The 21,154-nt window shown below is 45.9% G+C and overlaps 1 protein-coding gene across 1 annotated transcript in view; it reads left to right on the top strand.

The window, feature by feature from the left end:
- Positions 1–21,154, top strand: part of IGDCC3 (immunoglobulin superfamily DCC subclass member 3) — a 184,731-nt gene that overhangs the window by 11,359 nt on the left and 152,218 nt on the right. Inside the window, exon 2 of the mRNA XM_048867470.2 lies at positions 6,039–6,344. Coding sequence (XP_048723427.1) covers positions 6,039–6,344 — 306 coding nt within the window. The remainder of the gene's footprint in view (positions 1–6,038; positions 6,345–21,154) is intronic.

Genomic DNA, 21,154 nt, shown 5'->3' with positions numbered 1-21,154 from the left:
GTTTAATTGGCTGAACAGTGCCCGGTTACTCTGTGTCATCAGTCAAGCTGGCTGCTGAGTAGAGTTTTAGAAACAGTTGGCATCTTTTCAGGCAGTGAATATAACACACACTGACTCAGAGTCTATTTTCATAAATCCCTCTTTCCAGGGACTTTGCATGGGATGATGTTAGGTTTGATATACAGCCAAGATGTGGACAGGCATATCAGGGAATTAGACTTTTCTAATGAATGCACATGGCCTGAGTAATTACCCCCCACCCCAATTAATTACAGAGTTGAATGGTTTACATTTGACTAGAAAATGGAGTTTATTTCCACTTTGCTTCAAACTGGTGGCTTTCTGATAAATTTACTCTGCTATTTATGAGACAAGAGTTTACATTTGTTTGGTCCTTATCCATCTAATCTGTCTATCTAATCTATCCATCCTCTCCTACATCCAGGTTGACCTCTAAAGTAAACATTCCTTTGTCTAAAAGGAGGCTGCTTGTCCCACAGGGGGAATTCTTGTGCTAACGTCATCATTCCTTTTACTGTAATCTGGACTGTCATGGAGAAAGCCTGGGCTCAGAGTTTGGAATCTGCCTTTTAAGATCCGGAATCTGATAAGGAAAATCTTTGCTTCACTTGAATTTCCCAATATGTGTAAAGTCAAATGGACTTTGAAAATCTCCCCCAGGGTCCAAAGGCATGGTGCCCAACTCCTTTTGAAAATCAACTCCCATTGGAGCCTTTGAAAAATCTTACCCAAAGAGAGCATTTCTGGGCCAAAAGGACTTTAGCTCAGGCAGTTCCTGGATCTGATAGTGCCACCCTTTCCCATGTTGAGTAAGGATGGGACAGCTTGGAGAGTAAAGTAATACTGAGGGTGAGTATGGGAAACACAACCTGGCCCCGTGTGAGCAGAGGAAGTGATATAGGATCTCAGGCCTTCGGCTTAATTCAGTCCTTAGCGAGGCAAAACTTCCAGGACGAATTCCCTGTCTTATACCCCTGTCTCACCTGATTGGCTCTTTTTCACATGGAGAATCCCATTGATTTCATGAACAAGGATGTGCAGAACTGGGCCTCATTCAGTGGGAGTTTTGTCTGGGTAAAACCTGTGGCCAGATTCTGCCACATTTGATTCATGCTGAGTAGTACCTTGCTCCATGGATACTCAGTGTCTTACTTTCTAAGTGGTGCTTTCGAACGGTGTACCGGGTGTCCCTTCAGGTGTTACCTTCCTCCTGACATTCCTGAATATGGGCACACAGGAATCTGGCTGTATATCTTAGTTACTTATATGGCCCCATTACTTAGTTTCTGAGCACCTCCTAAACATCTTAATGTATTTATCACCCCTGGGAGGCAGGGCAGGGCTGTTATCCCCATTTCACAGAGGGGAACTGGGGCCCAGATTTTTAAAGGTGTTTAGGTCCTTAAAAACACACACAGTGGGATTTTCTGAAGTGTCTAAGCACTTAAGAGCTTCTGAATATTCCACTGGTCACCCCTCTGCATCTTTAGGCACCTCACCTCAATGCCTGGCCCTAAGTGACTTGCCCAGGGTCACGCTGCTGGAAGTCTGTGGCAGAGCAAGGAATTGAACCTTATTTTCCTAAGTCCTTAGGCTAGGGCCCTAACCACAACACCAGCCTTCCTGTAAGCAGAGAGGTGTGTGCCTGCTACTCCACATGCCCACAGAATAAGCTGGTGGGAAATGGGCATAGCCAGCCCCAAGGTGCCAGCAAGCATAGTAAGCCAGAAGAGGGCTGGGGAGGGGTGATTTGCTGCTGATCTAGGCTAGGAGGAAGCTAGCCCTCTGGAGGAAGAGGGAATTGGGGTAGGATTCCAGTCCCAGAGAGGGGTCTGTGAGTTGCAATGCAAGTCCCCCAAAAGGCACAATCCAGCTCCTCACTTCAAAAAAAACCCACCCCCAGGTTCGGCAATTACTGAGTATCTTTCAAGCCTTCCACGAACCAGCACGTGCCTGAGAGCAACAGATTTTTTAAAATGATGAGCTACAGCCCTTTCCTCATTCAAGCCGCGCGCACAGTCAGGATCAAGGCAGAATGTTTACCGAGGTAAACATGATTATCCCCAATCAGAGGCCCTAATGATGGTTATTATAATGACAGCAATTGTGGGGAAAGGGTGTGTAATTACGTTGATTCTTTTCTTTATTGTACATATAATAATAAGCAATTTCATGCAACAGACGAGGGGGAAGATGGGGCATTTATTTCATTAGGCTCTTCAGTGATTGGGTGTTGGGCCAAATCCTGAAGTCTTTACTCAGTCTTTACTCAGGCAAAATTCCCACTGGTGGGAGTTGAATGAGTAAGAATCTTGTTCCTATTACAGAAGGGTCCAGAGGCCTCAGCAGAGAATGGGGCCCTGTTGTGTTAGATGCTATTTAGACTCTGGCCCATGCTGCAGAAAAATGCCGAACGTTCGTCTAATTCCTTAATTTGGGGGGAAATGTAACTGACGGATTCTGCCGGCTGCACTTTGAGCCGCTGAGAGAGCCACAGGGCTGTCTCTTAAAAAGGAGCTGGAGGTGTGTGAGGCTATCCTGACATTCTAAGACATGTAACAAAGGGTTCGTAACCTGGTGGGAGAGCATGTTTATTTTAGGGGGCCGCTGCTACATGGAGGCTGTCCATTTCGTGTACACATGCCTACCTCTCCAGCAGCACCTTTGACATGCCATGCATTACCCTGCCTCCTTCGCTGGCTCTGTCCCTGTGCCTCCTCTCAGGTTACACTCAGTATCTACCGCCAGTAATCCAATTTAAGCGGCTGTATATAAGTAACTGATAGGAACTAAAGGAAAAAAAAATAGAGGAAAAGTACCCTAGCTCACAAAGCAGAAGAGAAGGTAATTTTGTTTAAAAATAACCTTGTATCACTTTCCCTTATTTATTTTTAGCTAGCACAAAAGGTATGCATAAAGAGCCCCTCAACACATTTGATGTCATCTGTGTTTACAGCACCTAGCAGAACAGGATCTGGTTCTTGGATGAGGTCCTGTAGGCCCTACTGTCATATAAATGATAAATGATGATAAGTTGTGGCTTGGGGTCACCAGGTAAAACGTCTCTATAAAGGTGTCAATTCTGCAAACCTGTGCGCAGAATTCATCCCATTGGAGCCAGTGGGAGAGAGGCAGAACTACTTAGATAAGCGCTCCCAAGGCCAAACCCAAAAAGCCCCGTGGATCAGAATGGATTCTCTAGCACTAGTAGATTCCACCTGGTGGAACTTTGTCTGGACACATGCACATGCCAGGATTCCATTAACTTCACTAACCCATTCCAAGGCAAAATTTTAAGTTACGATACCAACAGCGCTTTGGGACAAGGAACTTGTTGATCTCTCAACCGCATCGGCAATTTTAGAATCGTCTGATGCCACAGTGTCAAACTTCCTTCTGACCCAGGGAATGATCCCTATTGCAACAGTTTCCTCCGGTGTAGCTGACGTATTGCTTGCTGGAGTGTTCAAAGTTGGTTTGACTAATTGCCTGTTTAGTCCCCTGGGGTTTGTTTATGAAGTGTGGTAGGTTCTATAGTAATCGTTAGAGAAGGAGAAGACATAAGGTAACTGGAAAGTTATCTAAGGTAGTTGCCCAGATTGCCACTATGGTATCTATGAGTATGGCAGTAGGATCTTGTCTGCATCCAGGGAATTTGCAGCAGTGTAACTATATCAGCAGAGTCCCTGGAGACTAAACACCGCTCTCCACCCTACAAGTGGACTTTCCAGAGCAGGGTTGAAACATATTGGCAGGGGAACATAAAAGGAACTTTAACCGCTATTACCCTAGCCCCTTTTTCTCCTCCTCCCTTCAAATCAGTGGGAGAGTTTTGCTGTTGATTTCAGTGGATGCAGGGTTGAGCCCATTGTGTGCTTGGCTGACTCTACCTGTTGAGGATGTTGCTGATTAAATGATGGCTACCCCATTAATTTAAACTGGAACTTTCATGTGCTCCTAGGACGTAAAGAGGTGAAGAGATATGGATACGTACTATGGAGAATGGCATCATTACTGCGGTTTTACTTGGTTACACTAGTTCTTACAACATCATCTCTTCTTCTCTTTTGCTAGAGATCTGCAAGAAGAGCTGAAGGGAGTGACATACCAAAGAAACGTTAACTAGATTTGGTCTAATTTTCAGTGTATTTTGTCATCTTTTATGTAGTGTGAGACTGAATGGAAATATCCTCCAGACAGGACCATTTAAAATCCATGACAAGCCCCCCGTCGACATCAGAGGGAGTAAGATGAGACTCAAGGTGCATAGAAAGTAAATTTGGTGCTGTTGTTTCTGGAATATGTAGCAGAGAACTTTTCCACTGAGTATCAGCATGATCTGGCACTCATACCCATTCTGCAAATTGGTGGGTTCCAGGTACATTGCACATGCAGCCTGCAGCAAGCAGCATTTTTTTCAGAGAACTGTAGAAATTGCAGATGGAAGAGGCATGTCTGATGATCTGATCCCTTCCTGGAACTGCAGGATTGTGTTCAACTGCATTTCTCTTTGATTTAGTTGGGGTACGTCCTGCAGCAGGGGGTTGGTCTAGATGACCTCCTGCGGTCTCTTCCAACCCTAATCTTCTATTATTCTCTGATCTCCTCATGTTTGAAAGCAGCATCTGATGAATGCCCCACATGATGAGGCTTCCAACACAACCCTTGGGAGACTTGTAAAACACAATTGTTGGGAAGACTTTCCTGTTGTTCAACTTAATTTTCCTTTTCTCAGAGTCCTGACAGTACCTCTAGTGATCCTTCCTCTTAACCACCCTAGTAAAGTCTCCATCCATGGTGTTTACACCCTTCAAATATTTATATTAGGACAGCTGTCCTTTGGTCCCCTTTTACATTTCAGGTGTGCATGTAAACACTTACTCTGAACTATTCTTAAAAGTGCTGGCCTATATTCATCTTTCCTTCAAGTCTGTAATCACGACTGCATTGCAAATTATAGCCTAAAAAGGTGTGCTGGACTAAATGAAGCATAAAATACAAAGGACATAGTGTTTAGCCATTCTGTTGGGAAAAGGAGAAAATTAGCATGTATCTTTGTGGTGTGAAGCGTGGATTTGCTTAGTGTTAGAAATTCTACGTTAACCCATGTTCTAAAGATGTCAGTTAGCGTAATGGGCTGCAGGAGATGTTTTGTGTTTCTGCTCCATAAGATTGTGAGTTAATATTACTGTGCCTACTTTACTGTTCATTAAGAATGTAATAATGACATCATGTGACTGCTACTACATAAGATGTGCTAGGTGGTAAAAGTAAAGGCCCAACTCAGCTGATTAAGGGGCTTCCCTCAGAAGGCACCACTAGCTTCCTGGAAACAATAAGTTGCAAGGAACGTGCAACTTGAGGGTCGTGACTCCCGAGGGGGTGTCATAAGTCAGGGGGCCATGGCCACCATCCCTTTCTGTTTGCTTAGAGGAGTGGCTGAAGCTTTTTTTCCGTCACCTAGGGTTATGAGGTGGAGAATGGCTGTTCTAAAGTAACAGATGTGCATTGTTTGAGCGAATCCTTCTTTTATAGACATTGCCCCACCAGTCAGGGCTAAGGTAATAGTCTCGAAGTGGGTATAATATGGCTGAGATTTCCTAAGCCACCTCAAGGGTTTGGATGCCCAGTTCCCATTCATTTCAGTCCCTTAAGGCATCTCTGAACAACACTGCCTGCAGCTGCTCCTTATTGTATTTCCCTAGCCAGCTCCAGGAGGGTTCAAAATGAAACACAGACTCTGAGCTGCTTGTTGGAATGTGCGTGCTCTTCCCAGGTGCTCCTCAGGGCACCAGGAGCAACTAACTATTCCTTGCTGGAGCGGTCCCTTTCTAGTCTTCTTGACCAAGCAGCTTCTGCCCGTTTCTTGGGAAAGGTCCTTACGGCCCAGACACAGCAACCTGTTGTTTCTGGACGGGTTTCATAAATCCCTGGTCTTAGTCAAAGCCTTAACTCTGGATGCTTCTTGTGGATTAAGTAACTGACTTGGTTTGTTCCCTTTTCCCCCCATCTTCTAGATTTTGGTCATTCCACCGAGCTGGCCTTCGCCGTGGAGCCCAGTGATGACATAGCCGTGCAGGAGCGGCCGCTGGTGCTGTACTGCCAGGTGGAGGGAATCCCGCCCATCACCATTACGTGGCGGAAGAACGGGGCGATGGTCATGGACAATGAGAACACCTTCGTGCTGGCCAATGGATCGCTGTACGTCTCCCGCTTCCAGAAAGTCAGGGGGGATGGGTCGTCTGATGAAGGCGAATACGACTGCATGGCTCAAAACCGCTTTGGGCTGGTGGTCAGCCGTAAGGCGAAGATTCAAGCCGCTAGTAAGTACTGCGCTCGCCCTATCCAGGCCTCCAAATTCCAGCCAAGGATGGTCTTGTTTTGGAAGTAGAAATGTTCATTCCCTGGTACCGTTGAAGGATGCATAGTAGTTGCATTGGCTGGCTGGAGGTAGAGCAGTAAGTCTACAAGGATCTAAATGATCTGAACACCAAGGGGGCATCACAACTTGACTATAGATCTGAGATGCAGAGGTACATGTGCTCCCATTCTGTCTCAGAGCTAATGGGTTTTTGGGAGCCCAGCTGCCACTTACGTTTTCTGCCTGCCTGCCCTCCCTGTATATGGTGCACAGAGACGTGGCTTGGGCGTGCTTTCAGAACTGGTGCAGGAGCGTCCGTGCGCCTCTTTCTGTAGATCTTACACGCAGGGCTGGAAGGGTGAAAGTTCATATATGGACGGGATTGCTAAACAGTAAGAACCAAGCCATTGGCAGGCTTCTGTCTGGAAACCTGAATGCAGGGTGGAGGAGAGGATTAAAAGAATGAGAGAAAAAGACGAGTGGGGAGCAGATGTGGGCTATCGCTGTGATCTAATCTTTGGAATAATTGTACTCCTGTAAAAGGAGAGCTAATCAGCCCTTGCTTAAGGAGGAGAAAAATAAAGAGACCTCATGGTAGTAAATCCCCTGTCCCAAAGGAGTGTGTTGCAGTCAGTCACACAGCGAATACTCCATCACTCATGTCTCTTCTGTTCTGTGTTTTGAATTCTCTTTGCCTCTCGCCGCTGCTAGGTACCATTCATAAGGCATCACTTTTCCAACAGTAGGCAAAGACCTTTTGAAGGTCACTATTTCTTTGTTATTTAAGGCAGGCAGTATGGAGGCAGCAAGGCTTATTTACTCCGTGGCATTGCGTTGCCTTCCGGGGCGAGGCTAACAGCACAAGACAGATTGTCTGTTGTAGGAGCCTGTAGGGGGGACAAAAATGAAAATGTCAAAGAGTGAATGAAATTTAAAAAAAGAAAGAAAGGGAACAAAATACTGAGTGGAACACGATTGTGATTCCGTGGCCTGCCTGTGCCTGCAGTCTGCTGCTCTCTTATTTATCCCATTGTATTTGGAAATGCTGTTCCTGAAGTTAATTCTTTCTTGAGTGGCATATGCTCTGCTGGTGTTTTCCTAAATGCAGCCTGCTTGGGTTTTTGATTGCTGGTTTGGTCATGAGTCTGAGGGTTGTCCAGATAGCAGCAGCAACTAACAACCCCCTGAGTGGTGGTTTCTGTCTATGTGCCTTCCACAGAGGGTCTGTCCTTTTGCCAGTAGGCTATCTGCAGGCTGCCTGAGGTCCAATAGGGTGTCCTTTCTGCATTCAACCAGATCTGGTGGTTATATCTAGGCGTGTACTTTATGTACAGTTCGAGTAAGGAGATACCCCATTCCCACCTTGGCTATCACCAGGCTGAGGTCCTTCATGTAAAAATTCTGGGCCAACATTATGAAAAGACCCCAACTCCTTTAAGAGAACATGATTTGCTCGCTCTAGGAGTGGTCCCATAAAAACGCTTCCATTGCCTTTGTAATTTATTTTGAGACCATCTGATGGAAGGGGCAAAAAAGCCCAGGCAATATCCTCCGTCAGGGTGTGGAACTTCCCTGGTTATACTTATTGCCACCGAAACCACTTAAAATCCTTCCCTTCCTGCTGTGGGGCTTTGGATCGCTGACTGTCCTTAAAGGGAAAGTCCTGCCATCAACCGTTCCTGAGTGTATGGAGAGGCCATCAGCCAACCTCGCCGTTTAGTGGTGTGAGTAATGACAGTATCGAGGAGGCAAAGGGTCTGGATCTGTGCCAGGCAAGTAGCCAGATCTGTAACATGTCAGTCTCCTGAGGACAAGCCTCAGAGCGTTTTTGGTGACCAGTTTTGTCATTTCTGAGCTGGGAGATGGCTGACACAGGAGTATAATTTCCGACTTCCTGGCCCTGTAAGTGGGAGATGTAAGAGCCAGAGGAGTTACCTTTGGGATAGCTGATTGTCAATAAACAGTGCTCTCTAGGCTGTGGTGTCAATATATATGTGAAGAGCTGTGTGTTCCTCAATAGTATTTCCTTTGGTAACTAGATTTTAGCTTAAATCACAATGAAAGAGAATCACGTTGAAAATATTCTGGACCATATTCTGGCTTCGGGCTTGGAGCTGTCATAATTTCTTCCCATGCTCCATTAACCCTGTACAGAATATACTGTCTTCTCCTCACCCCGTGCAGTGAGATCCCACCAGGAATGGGAGTCATCTGCAGGGCATCGTGGTGCATGGAGCTGAGCATGTGTACTTGGGCCAGTGTAACCCACTGTTCAGCGTGTGTTGCCGATCCGTAGAAAATATGAATCCGCCGCAAGTGCCAGCTAGAAACTTAGTTCAGTGGCTTATTCGTTAGGTCCCAGATTCAGTCCCTTCTGACGCTCAAGATGACGCCTGTCCTCCCTGGACCCAAAGCTTCACCACCCATCTTGCTTCTTCGTTAGAATGTAGAATGGCACCTCAGTCGACTGGGTATCAAAAAAGAACAGTTTCTATTTTTTTCAGCATTTTTATTAGGGTTTTGGTTTTTTTTTTGGACCGAAACAGGTGAAATTGGCATGACTTCATGAAAAAGTCCAGTGTCCCCGAATCTGCCTCTTTTGCTGAAAAAAGGTTTAGGTTGGAAATTTTGTTCCCCAGCTGTATTTAGAAGCAATGTTCCAAACAGGTGGAAATTGGTTTGTCGTCTCTTGCACTGGACTTCCACGCTGCCAGGGCCACCGGTTATTTATTCTTTGTCCCATGGTAGTACCTACGGGTCCCAGTCATGGATCAGGGCTCCATTGTGCTAGGCGCTGTACAAACATATACCAAAAAGATGGTCCTTGCCTTGAGGCGCCCACCTTGTGCATTAAGCACAGAAATTCCAGTTGCATTAACTGGTAACGAGCGCTTATAATCTTGGGTGCTGTTTTCCTTTAAGGAAGAAAATATGAAAGAGTTAAAAATGTCTATGGGCTAAATCCTGGTCCCCCTGCAGATACGCCCTTCGTTCTGTACTGACAGCTGGGCAGAAAAGTGAAGGAGAAATAAAAAAAAAAAATCATGAAAGTTTATCAAGGCTGCGCTACTGAGAAGTAAAAGGAATCTGACAAAGCAGAGCCCCCAGAGAGCTCTGCTATACATTTCACTCTGTTCAAAGGGATGACAGTCGTCTCATATCATCATGACAGACTCTGGCTTTGTATTGTCGCTTGGCTTGTAGTCTTCTTGGCTCGGTGGCGCGTCCATGTTTGCATTCAGGAAGTGTGTTGGATATCGCCTTTTTTTTATGTTTCAAGTTTACTTCAACACATTGATATTGGGTAAAATTTAATTGGAAAACCAGGCTGATCACAGATGTACATATAATACAGGGTCCTCATGGTATGAATGCTCAGATTCGAACTCCTCATAGATTATTGGCATTGAAATGAAAGGTTATGCCGTATATCTCAGGGAAGGTAAATTACCTGAGCTTTTCAATAAAGTCTTGGATTTGGCAGTATTTAGACATCTCAGTGATGCAATGATTTGGGAAATTTTAATATAGAGAAACATGGTCTGAGCATAGAAATGGAGACCAGACATTCCTGAGTCAACCAAGACTCCAAATCCTAGCTCTGGCACTGATTTTTCCTGCAGCCTTGGGCAAGTCATGTCATTTCTCTGCCTCAGTTTCCCCATCTGTAAAATGGGGCTAAACTGCACTTTTTTACCTCCTAGGGGCAGGGTTATCAAATTTAATTAGTTAAATGCTATATAATTGCTATGTATTCTCATGAATAAAACCTAGGCTTCATAAGGGTACCTCTGTTGCTATACAGTAGTATTGCAGGGATGGAAACTGGCTTGTTCTGTTATGTGGATTTTCAGAACATGTGCGAATAGTATTTTCATACAGTAATTAATCGTACAGTAGTAATTAAACCGAACAAAGACCTTTGAGATTTGTACCTGCATCTAGCAGACTTCTTGGCCTGTCCTTGATCAGAACTTTCCAGTTGTTTGTTGTTTGTTTGTCCAACCCCAGTGTGTGGGTTTGAAAGGTCGCAGCATATATGCTCTTTTATAATCTGATTATGTTATTGAATACAGCTATTTTTTTCTAAAGATAACAGAACAGTTTCATAATTTATCTTCTCATATCTCTTAGCTTTCTTACTTAAAATCAGTTTCATGTATCCACGTTCTCCTAAGGGAAGGATCAGGGAGGATGTGTGAATGTATCTGTGTAGGTCTGGCTCTGGCTTGCAGAGATTCATGGGCAGGGGGGAAAAAGAGGTATCCTTTTTTAGCAGGACAGCATTAAAGATCTTTAGTTTGCCCCTGGAAAAGCTGATTAGAGGCACTTTGATCAGGCATTTTATTGCTCATTTCACACTAGCTCTCTTTTTCTCTCCAGGCCTGCAGATGTTGTGTTTAACTATAATAGCATCATTCAGTGGGCAGGCCACAGGTCTGGGCATCAGAAGACTCAGGGGTCAGTTCCTGGTTCTGATGCTGAACTCCTGGGCAATTTTGAGCAAGTCACTTCCCTTCTCTGTGCCTCGGTTTCTCCATTTGTAAAATGGGGATGATAATTCTGACCTCCTTGGTAAAGCTCTTTGAGCTCTATGGATGGAAATGCTATATAATCTCTAGGTATTAATAATGAAAAGGTGTGATGCTTTGTTTTGTTTTTGTTTTACATTCTCCTTTTGCTGGATAAAACAGATGCAAAGGGCTTGATTGTGTCTGTAGGCATAGCCCTGAGCAAGACCATAAACTCTAGCATATCAACACTACTCTCTCAGAGGCACAAATTCCTCCCTGCTTCCTTCTCCTTCCAGCGGAATAGCACTTTCTGTTGGCTTCTACCACTGGCATGCAGGCATAGGGATTGGTGGAGCTCAGGCTCCGTCCACTCTCTGTCTACTCCTACCTACCTGCTCAGGTGAGGGAAGATAAATGGATCTAAGATCTGGAACGGATGAAGGAATGGGTTAGGAGCCCATACGGTCCTGTAATTCAGGTCTCACAGCCTAGTCCCAAATAAACACAGGATGAGTTTAACATGGAAGAACTGAGTGGTATTTCCATTCCATGGGGTCTATGCCATGCACGCTGGTGTTATACCACTCTCCAGGCCTCCTTCAAGAGAAGAGCACTACAGAATGTAAAGCAGCTAGGCTCCTTACCATCACCGCCTTTTGTTTATCTAGGGCTTATCTGGAAGCCATGTGTCGTCTTGCAGAATTTGCAGCCTTTCCACCCGCACTATAATTTGATGGAGCTGCCTTGCATCATCATAAATCACAGCCTGGCCCGTGGAATAGGACCCATTGATTATATCACTCAATAACAAGCAATTATCGCTAATTGGAAACCACTGTCCTAGTGAATGCTGGGTCAGCTGCTGCACACATCTGGCCTGATGCTGGCAAGTTGCACGGTTTGATCTGATTGTATTAAAAAAGGCAGTCTCATTGCTTGATGCCAAATGGGTTTCCTGAAGCCAGGCGAGATGTTTTGGCCTGATGCTTTGATCTAGGTTGGCACCCCACAATGGCTCTGCAGAGGGCTGTACCTGCCAGACAAGAGTTCCCCCATCACCTCTTGTCCAGAGAGACCTCAGTTACCAGCACTGTAGGCGCCCAGCTCATTTACCTTATTTCAGCAGATCCCCAGCCACTTGCTTCCATCCCACTGTGCCTGTGTGTACTTGGCACTTCCCCTGTTGGCAGGAGGGGAGTGCTGATATTCCGTGCAAAGCAGATGTGACTTCTGTCCTCTGCATCGATCCTTTGGAGATGGACATTACAGACAACAGCACCAACTTCTCTAGTGAACCCTGAGGCCAACACCCCTTCCCCGCTAACTGCTAGCCTCCGTGACCTAAAGGGTGAGGGTCTCAAGGTCACTTGCAAAAAACCCTACTGTTCCCACATGCCTTTGAGTCCTTTTGCCTTTTAAGCTATTTGCCCGGCAAAGAAAGTTGTGTGCTTTTTTTTTTTTTTTCTTCTTTAAAAGCAGCAAAGATCTTCCCATCATTTCAACTCCTCTGTATAGAAGACATTCAGTATGTTTAAACTGCAGCCCCCTTTGAACTGTGGGATGGTAGGAAGAGCAGGCTGAGACTAAATAATGGGAGAATTGATAGGAGGGAAGAGGCAAGAAGGAAGTCTAAAAGGATTAAGCAGAGACAAAGAGGGCTGATTATTTTATGGGTCACAATACAAGGCATTAGAGTGAGATCACAAAGGGATGTAATTACAAAAGAAGGCCATATTGGAAGGATCAGACCAGGATTATAGTGGGAAATACATTTACACCGTTTTGTTCCACTCATTATGAAGTTAGCATTTTAAATTAAGGTTGAAATAAGGTGGCCCCAGTGTTGTCACAAATGTATTTCCTGGGCAGTGCCACCATATGGATTTGGATGCAGATTGCAAACCACCCTTCAGAACTTCATAATCAAACCTTAGACCCACCTACCTGGTTTGTTTTTCTCTTGTCGAGAAGATGGAGAGCCCTTTGGATGGAAAGTTGAGATCGGGTCACCACATTTCCAAAATTAAAAACTTGGGGTTCTTTTGTGGTGACACGTTTTAGGGTCATGAAATATTTGCACAAGACAAAAATGCACTTAAATATATATATGCCGGTGTTGCTACAGCCAACATCTGGCTCAAGAGTGACATGAGCAGATTACTTCTGGTGGAGGACTTTTTCCATAGTAGGTAGGCCTCCAGCTTCCAATGATTTCAGTGGGCGTTAGGTAGCTAATATCTTTGTGGGTCTGGGTCTGAAAGAGCTTTGATCTGAGACGTTGAGTAGTATCACTCTGAGCAAAAGAACTGCTTTGGTAATTAATGTCTGTGTGCTTCTCCGACTATTCTCCTCAGTCCAAATATTGTGCAGCATGCTAAACCCTCATTCAGCTGGACTGGATTGTTCTTGGTAAACCCTGAGCCGATTCTACTTCCTGGAGCAATATGTCTGGGGGGCGGGGGGAAACAACGACCAACATTTTAGTTATAAAATCAACCAAATGGTTTGATTGGCTGAAATGAAAAAACAAGGACATTTCAGGGGTCCTGTAAAGTTCTTGTGAACCAGCAAAACCACATGAAAGAAACAGAATTGTCCAAGGAAAACTGGGACAGGTGGCTTGGATTTTTAATAGATTTGCAGATGTAAGAGTTAGCCACCCATCTCCCATTGAATTTCAGAGTCTGCCTAAGTTGCCTTTGAAAGCTTGAAATTTGGTGCTTGTTTCACCTTTCTTGTAAAGGATGCTGGTTTGTAGCAGTGTGAGGTTCATTTAAATGTAATCTCACTCTTCTCTGTAATGGTTGTAATGTAGCTAGGACAAGCTGTAACTGCAGCAATGGTTTCTCGCTTATAGGAGCATTTGCTCTTCGGGCAGTAATGGCACTTAGTCGTTTGAAAGAAGGCTCCAGGGAAATATATCAGAGGAGTTTCATTAATGGTAGGACTGTTGAGTTATTTGTCTCATTTAACCTTTGTAGCAAAGCTGAGGAAGTTTGGACATCTCTAAGGTCAGCAGGACCTAGATAACTGATTTTTAGACATAACCAGAGCAATTTGAAGGTGGCTTTAAAAAAAAAAAAAGTCTACATCCACAACCGGTGTAAACTGGGGTCTCCACGGAAGTCAGTGGAGCAATGCTGATTTACATCAGCTGCTGATCAAGCTCTTGGTGTTTCAGTTTTGTTTACTTGTGCTTTAAAAATCTCTGTTCTGTCCCTGCGTTATTTTGCGAGTTTGTTTGCCAAGATGGTAGCCGTTGTACTTGGCAAGAGTGGGACACTGAAGTTCTTTCAGATGACTGCAGGGATTCTATTGTCGGAGCCAGTAAATTTTCATTTTCATCTACTGGGATGGTGGTTCTCAACCTTTCCAGGCTACTGTACCCCTTTCAGTTGTCTGATTTGTCTTGCGTACCCCAAGTTTCACCTCACTTGAAAACTGCTTGCTTACAAAATCAGACCTAAAAATACAAATGTGTCACAGCTCACTGTTGTTGAAAAATTGGTGATGGTCTCATTTTTACCATATAATTATAAAATAAATCGATTGGAATATAAATATTGTACTTACTTTTCAGTGTGATACTTGAACCTGTTTTTCACTTGAGCCTTGTCTGAAGCCTGGGCCCTAGGCAGTGGGGCTGAAGCATGTAACTTAGCTTCGCAGGGCTCCCTGTGGCGTGGGTCCCTGGGCAATTGCCCTGCTTGCCAGCCCTGCACTTGCAATATCCCTAAACCCCTTCTGTGACCCCTGCCACCCCCGGGGGGCTGCAACCCTTCGGTTGAGAAACACTGATCTAGATGAGTTGAGTACCCCCCAGTAGACCTCTACGCACCTTGTGGAGTACGCATACCACTGAACTGGGAGACTGGATGCCATTTTCTAAGACATCAAGTTGCCTGAAACTGTTTAATAGCAGATCAAGTCATCAGCAGTGACTATAGAAGAGTTCAAAACCAAAATGTCTGAACTGCAAGGATATTTAGACCCATGACAGACCCCCTCAGTCAGTCATGGTCCTGGATCTGAACTGGGTCTGGGAAAGCTCTGATTCCACTCTGTGTCCATCTCTAGGCTTTATGCCTTGGGCCCATCTCTAGGAACAAGGGAGTATGCCTGGGTTCCACGTGCTTGGCCTGGTATAAATCCAGTAAGAAAAAGAAAACTTTAAATGGGGACAGAAGACCAGATCCCCTCATTACAAAGCTCTTTTAATAGGGGAAAGGCACCCAGGGAAGCTGTAGTGTAGACTTCTCCATCATCGTGGGGACTGGGATTTCCGGATGCAGCCCTGGAGCGCAGGTTGATTGCCTGAGTTGCAGACGTTTGTTATGTCTTATTTTGACAGCTTGAAATCTTCACTACTGAAGTGGCAGGAAACACAGTGAATGCAGGCTGCTTTATCTTGAGCCAACATGGGGAACACAAGTAGCTGTGACCTAGTGTCCGGGAATCCAAACAATGCCTCTATAACTTCTATCCTAATTTGGAACCTTAGAGCTTGGAATCAACATTTATTGCCAGGAATCTCCCAGATTGCAAACCTCAAGTGCTCTGAGAACCTGTACAGAAGGTGTTACAAAAGAGCAAAGAATTACGTCACATGATTCACTGGGAATTTATTTTGGCTTGGATCTAGAGGTGCCCTTAAATCTTAGGCTTTGCAAGCCTATCAGCATTCAAATAGTATCCAAAGCCAAAGAAGAAAGGTGGCTACAATGACCAGGTGAGAGAGATGCTTCGTTTTTTTCTGCCACCGCTTATTGGAAAGACAGTGAGTAGGAATTGACTTTCTGGAGCCATTCGGCCCAGGAAATCCATACTGTTGGTCTGATGGGTAACTAGTGATTCTTTGTAACTTAAAAGATTCCTGTGCCTGGCTTGATATGTTGTATTTTGCTAATCCTGGGTTTGACCCTGTGGTTACTGATAATGGCCAGGAAAAGGAAACAAAATAAAAGATGTCTGAAAAGATGTTTAATCTCTGAAATCCAGCAGGGTGGTGGATTCTGCACTTTAACCTGCTGTCTGCAGTTACAGCTCCCTCCCGGGGCATGACAGCCCTGGGATAGGGTTTTAAACCCTTTTCTGTTATGTGCAAAATATGTCAACAGCTCCTAAGTGACTTAGGCACCCATGAGACTTCGGCTGCTAAGTCTCTTAGGTGCTTTGGAAAAATGGACCCTTAATGATACTACTTTGTACTCTGAAATCAGTGGCAGTCGTTCCACTGATTGCAGTGAGAATTGGCTAAAGGGTTTAGGGTCCCACAGTACTTTAATCTTCATGTGCCCTGTGAGAGGAGCAAGCCCTATGCTCCCTGTTTTTCAGGTGGGCAAGCTCGGGCACAGAGAGGTTAAAACAGCTTTCCGAGGGATGGCAGGGGGCTGGGAATAGAACCCAGGACCACTGGCCCCTCTGTGCTCCAGGGCAAGAGAATGCAGAAAGGCTGCAGAGTGATACAGTGAGCGAGGAGGCAGAGAACTCACATGCTGGCTGAAGATAAGCAACGGGTTTCATTAGGAGAGAATGTGCTGCCAGATTGGTGAGACGTGCGGTGAGCACAGGTGCTAGCCTGTGCTGGAATGGGGATGTGGCCTTAAAGGTCAACACGGGGAAGGGACTGTTGCATGATCCCTTTTCTTCCATTGTATACCGACATCTCCAGGTCGGTCCCCTTTCTGAGCATGGGATGTGCTCACGCTCCCTGCAGGTATGGCACATGGTTTTCCAGCAGGTTCCTGCTTTAAACCCAGTTTTACAGTCGGGTTGACTGAGGCAAAAGGAGGTCAAACGATTCACTGGAGGTCACTCCATAAGTGGCTCGGATTAAATCTGAACCCAGGACCCTGCCGGTTCCCAGCCTTGGCTGTGACTGCCAGACCAGATGGCCTCCTGAATGCAATTTAAAGATCCTCAGCCTTTTCTCTCCCTCATTGTTCTCTATTGTGGGTTTTTGAATGCCAGACGTTGAAAGTGAGAGTCGGTTGGGATTTGCTGAGTCTGAGTGACTGTTTAATGACGTGGGCTCTCAGGAGAGGGTTTAAAGCTGCCTTGCTGTGTGTTTCAGTCTGTAAAAAGGTTTGAAATCTCTTTGCTCTCCATCACTTTGAGCAGTTTTCTAAGCATAAAGCTGCCTTTCTCTCTCCAAACCAGCAGCAGGTGAAAATGGATCTCTCGTACATTTCATCTGCGCTGCTGTTGTTCCCTGCATCAGCCCACTGCCAAGCTGGGATGGGTGGAGAGGTAAAGACAGGGCTGAAGTCTACGTGAAGGAAACTTTTTGGCCTAAATCCTATGGATGGCCTGGCTGGGTGATGTTTGCCCCTGCCCTCTCCCATCTCTGGTGGTGCAGTGAATGGACATGCCATGCTCCTATGGCTTTCACACCCTGGTTGCTTGTGTGGGGTTTCAGTGCAGAAAGCTGCTGAATGAACCCGTGACTTGCTCTGGAAGTGAAGCCCATTTCTCCTGGGAACACAATGCACAGAGTGGCTGGCTCCTTCCCCCAAGCCACCCTCCAATGCACATGGAAGGGATGCTGGTAGCTACTTGGTGTGGGACGGTCTCTTCAGTCCACATGACCCCATGGTGTCCCATTTCTGTGATGTTTTGTGTGTCTTCCTTGATCCCCTGTGTACCATGCAGTGGCTGGGGGTGTTGGTGGCGTAGGGGCCATGAAAACAGAAAGGGGAACTGATGGATACATTTAAACACACAAGGGAGAATGAGGAGTTTGATGACTGTGAACTCTTATGATATTGCCACCTCCCCATGTCCTGGCTTCACCTCCCCTGACCCTCTTTTCACATCAGATCCACAGATGCAAAATCTCCATGGGCTGGAGCTCCGCAAGTTACTTGCTGGGTGAGCTTGGGGAAGTCACGTGACCGTTCTGTGCCTCAGTTTCCCCACCTATAAAATAGTCAGCGGGGAGGGGGGAAACTAACACGTTGACCATTTCTGTAAATCATTTTGAGATGCTTAGGGGAAAGGTACCGTAAACCGGCAAAGTCTGGAGGGGACAGTTACCTCAGCCACTTTGTGCTCCGGGAATAAGCAATATTTGGCTATAATTTCCATCTCCGTCACTTGGACAACATGGAAGAGGACATGTCTGTACACAGTTGCTCCTGTTCCTTGGAGAGCCAGGGAAATTCCTTTCCTAGGGCTGGACAGCTCCTCTCTGCAAGCCACCCTCCCCTCCTCCTCCTGTCGCTTTCTGCACCTTAGGAACAGCAGTGGCTCACATGCCTGAATAAGCTGGCACCTCTGGAGCATTCCTTGATTAATGGCGTTTCTTTGTCCATCCTAAGAGGCCCCCATTATGTCCCTTTGATGCTGCATTTTGCACTTACCACTGTCACCAAGCTCAATGACTAATTTTCACAGGTCACGGCAGAGGGACAATGGATCAGGCTAAATTGGGAAGAAACAAATGAAATTTTGCTGCAACTGAGAGCGCTAATTAAGAGCAGGGATCAATTTTGGCACACAAAGGAGATAGTTTTAGGCGGGTGGTGTGTAAAAGAGTAGCAGTGCTTGCAATAAAAAAGACGTGTGTGTGTTTGTGTGTGTGTATGGGCTTCACCTGCAGTCTTGTTCTCGGTTGCATTTGATCATGGCCCATGCTTCTGTGCTTATTCATTGTGGAAGAACAAAATGTTTTCCTACCTAGCGTGTCTTCGAAGGTCAGGCATTAATGCTGAGAAAAGACTTATTAGATCTACTCCATTACCAGGTCAGTGCAGCATTGTACCCTGTGAGATATATTGTCCTGTTTAGCATTAAAAATATCAAGCCACCAAGCTCATATTCCACATGATCATTGATTATGGTTCATGTAAAAACATTTCCACAGCACGGTAAACTTACACGGTGCTTTGCAAACACAGAATCAGGTACAGTCCCTGCCCAAAGACCTTGCAACCTAAGAGGCCGGTCTCTGATGCCCTTCCTGAGTGTGAGTATTGCCTCTTTCCACCAGTAGTCTCATTGATTGCAGTGAGACCATTCGCAGAGCAGAGTAGTACTCCAAGTGAGTGAGGATGGCAAAATCTGGCCCTAAGGCAGACGAAAACAACAACAGACCATAACAGTGCTGGGAAGCACCAGTGAGCAGAGGTGAGTGAAGGGAGAGGGGAAAGGGAGGGTTTCTGGAGGGTTTGGTAGGAGGGAGATCTTGCCAGATGTTGCAGGCACAACAGGATAGAAGGCAAGAAGCCAGGAATGTGTAAAAGTTAGGAAGGAAGCAGTAAGGAGAGAGGATTGGGGTTCACACGAGTCCTTCTCTGCAGGTGAAATAACCCATTCACAGAAAGATCCTGCTTTTATTCAGTGGGAGTTGGGTCAGGTCCTAAATATGGATCTGAGGCTTTGTTTAAACACCCAAGTCAGACTGGTCTAAATAAAATCTGTTTAAAAACCATACTGTGTAAGGTCTTGAGGACTGGGACTGTTTCACTGTGTTTGTCAGCTCCTAGCACCATGGGATCCCAGTCTTTTTTGGGGCCCGTAGGCACCACCATCATACAAATAATTATCATTAATAATGAGATACTAGAATGTGAAGGTGAAAGCTTTTCTTCAAACGCAATCTGCACTCACAGCAACAGAAAACTATTGCCCCAGTAAGATATATTGGGCCAGATCCTAACCTGGCTTGGACTGCACCGAAAACAACGCCAATATTTTCAAAAGCGGTCTCTGATTTTGGACTTCCTTGATTCTCTGGCGCCAACCGAAGACCACAGATCCTCTTGGCTTCAGGTGGAGTCCTGCGTGCTCAGCTCTCCTGAACACAGGTTGCACGGGGGCTCAGTGCAGGCACCCGCAAGGAGAGAGGCCCCCAAATTGGGGCCCACTTTTGAAAATGTTGACCTCCAGCTGCAATTCCCTGACAGTAAAGGAGCTGCGTGGGAGGCCGGTCAGGGCCCAACTTGCCTGCTTAGGCATTCTTATGAAGGTTTCTCTTGAATGCCTGGCCATCGGCTGAAGTTTAGGTTTCAGGATCGATGCTAGCTCCTAGCTCCGCTCGTTTATTTCGTTTTCCACCACCTTCCCTTGCCCAGTTAGTGTCAATCGAGACGGCGGCTCTGGTGTTGAGCTCTCCTCAGTTTCACTGTCCCATGATGCTCAGCTCTGAAGGAAAGTCCTGTCCCTTTGTTCCCTCCTGTTTGGCGGTTCCCTCCTAAACAAGAATGCTTGCTGAGGCGTTTTGTTTGGCCAGAGCAGCGGAGTCCATCCAACTCACCATGGTTTCCCATGGAAATGTATGAAGGGGGTGGGAGGGAAAGACCTGATTGTGTCTTTCATTTACGATCCTAATGCACTGAGAGAGGGGGAGGGGAGAAGGGAAGGGCCCCCAAAGGGGTCAAATCTGTCTCTTGATCAAAAAAAAAAGAGAGAGAATTTCTTTTAAGTGAGCCTGGTTTGAAGCTAATGAGAGTTGGGGAAGTTTAATGAGTGTTGGGAAGAATCTCTCTAGCTTCTAGTGCTGGATTAGACAGGTTCTCGCAGGTTTGGGGGATTCTGAGTGTTAATATGAGGAGGGAAGGCTTGGATTGGGGGTGGGTGGGGGGGGCTTTTTCTCTTCCTTTCTCCTGCTAGGGTTGTACAGTTCCACTTTGGCTGTACTCTTGACTTCCCCAGGGAATCTTCTGCAGCCAGTTTTCCCTTCACGTTTTGTAGTCCAGTGTGTTTGCACATTTTCCTTGTGGTGAGCTAAGCAAAGCAGCGGTCAGGGGCTTCTTACGCCATAGGCCCCAGTCGTGAGGTGAGCTCCCTGCGGGCCAAGCTCTGAACTTGTGAGTAGCTCCAGGTGGGTGCAGGGAGCACGATGCAGGATTGGGGCCATCATCTGCAAAGGCGAAAATGTTTGAAAGCTGAAAATCAAATGGAGGCTGCAGCTCTCTCATGAAATAAAACCCAAAGGCTCATTCCTGCCTGTGAGGAGAGGGGGCGGATTGTGAGGTGATATCACACATAAAGGACACAGCAGGGAGCAAAGGAATTCATGGAACTCCTGAGGTTGTGCCCAGGATTGTGGGCCAAAGCAACACATCACAGCCTTTTCGATGCATGAACAAGGTCAAATTTGAACTAGAATTATCTCCTGGGGAGGAAACAATTGCCCTCTCCGTGCTAACAAACTATAGTCGGAAGTGGCACTGCTGGAATTCCCAAACAGCGGGATTTGCAGGTGCACAAGCACCTGGTAAAATCAGGCTACTCTTCGTTCGTGTCCTAAGTCCTC

Source organism: Caretta caretta, chromosome 10 (assembly GCF_965140235.1).
Source record: "Caretta caretta isolate rCarCar2 chromosome 10, rCarCar1.hap1, whole genome shotgun sequence".
In the NCBI taxonomy this organism is placed as follows: domain Eukaryota; kingdom Metazoa; phylum Chordata; order Testudines; family Cheloniidae; genus Caretta; species Caretta caretta.
This window is presented reverse-complemented; position numbering and strand designations above follow the sequence as displayed.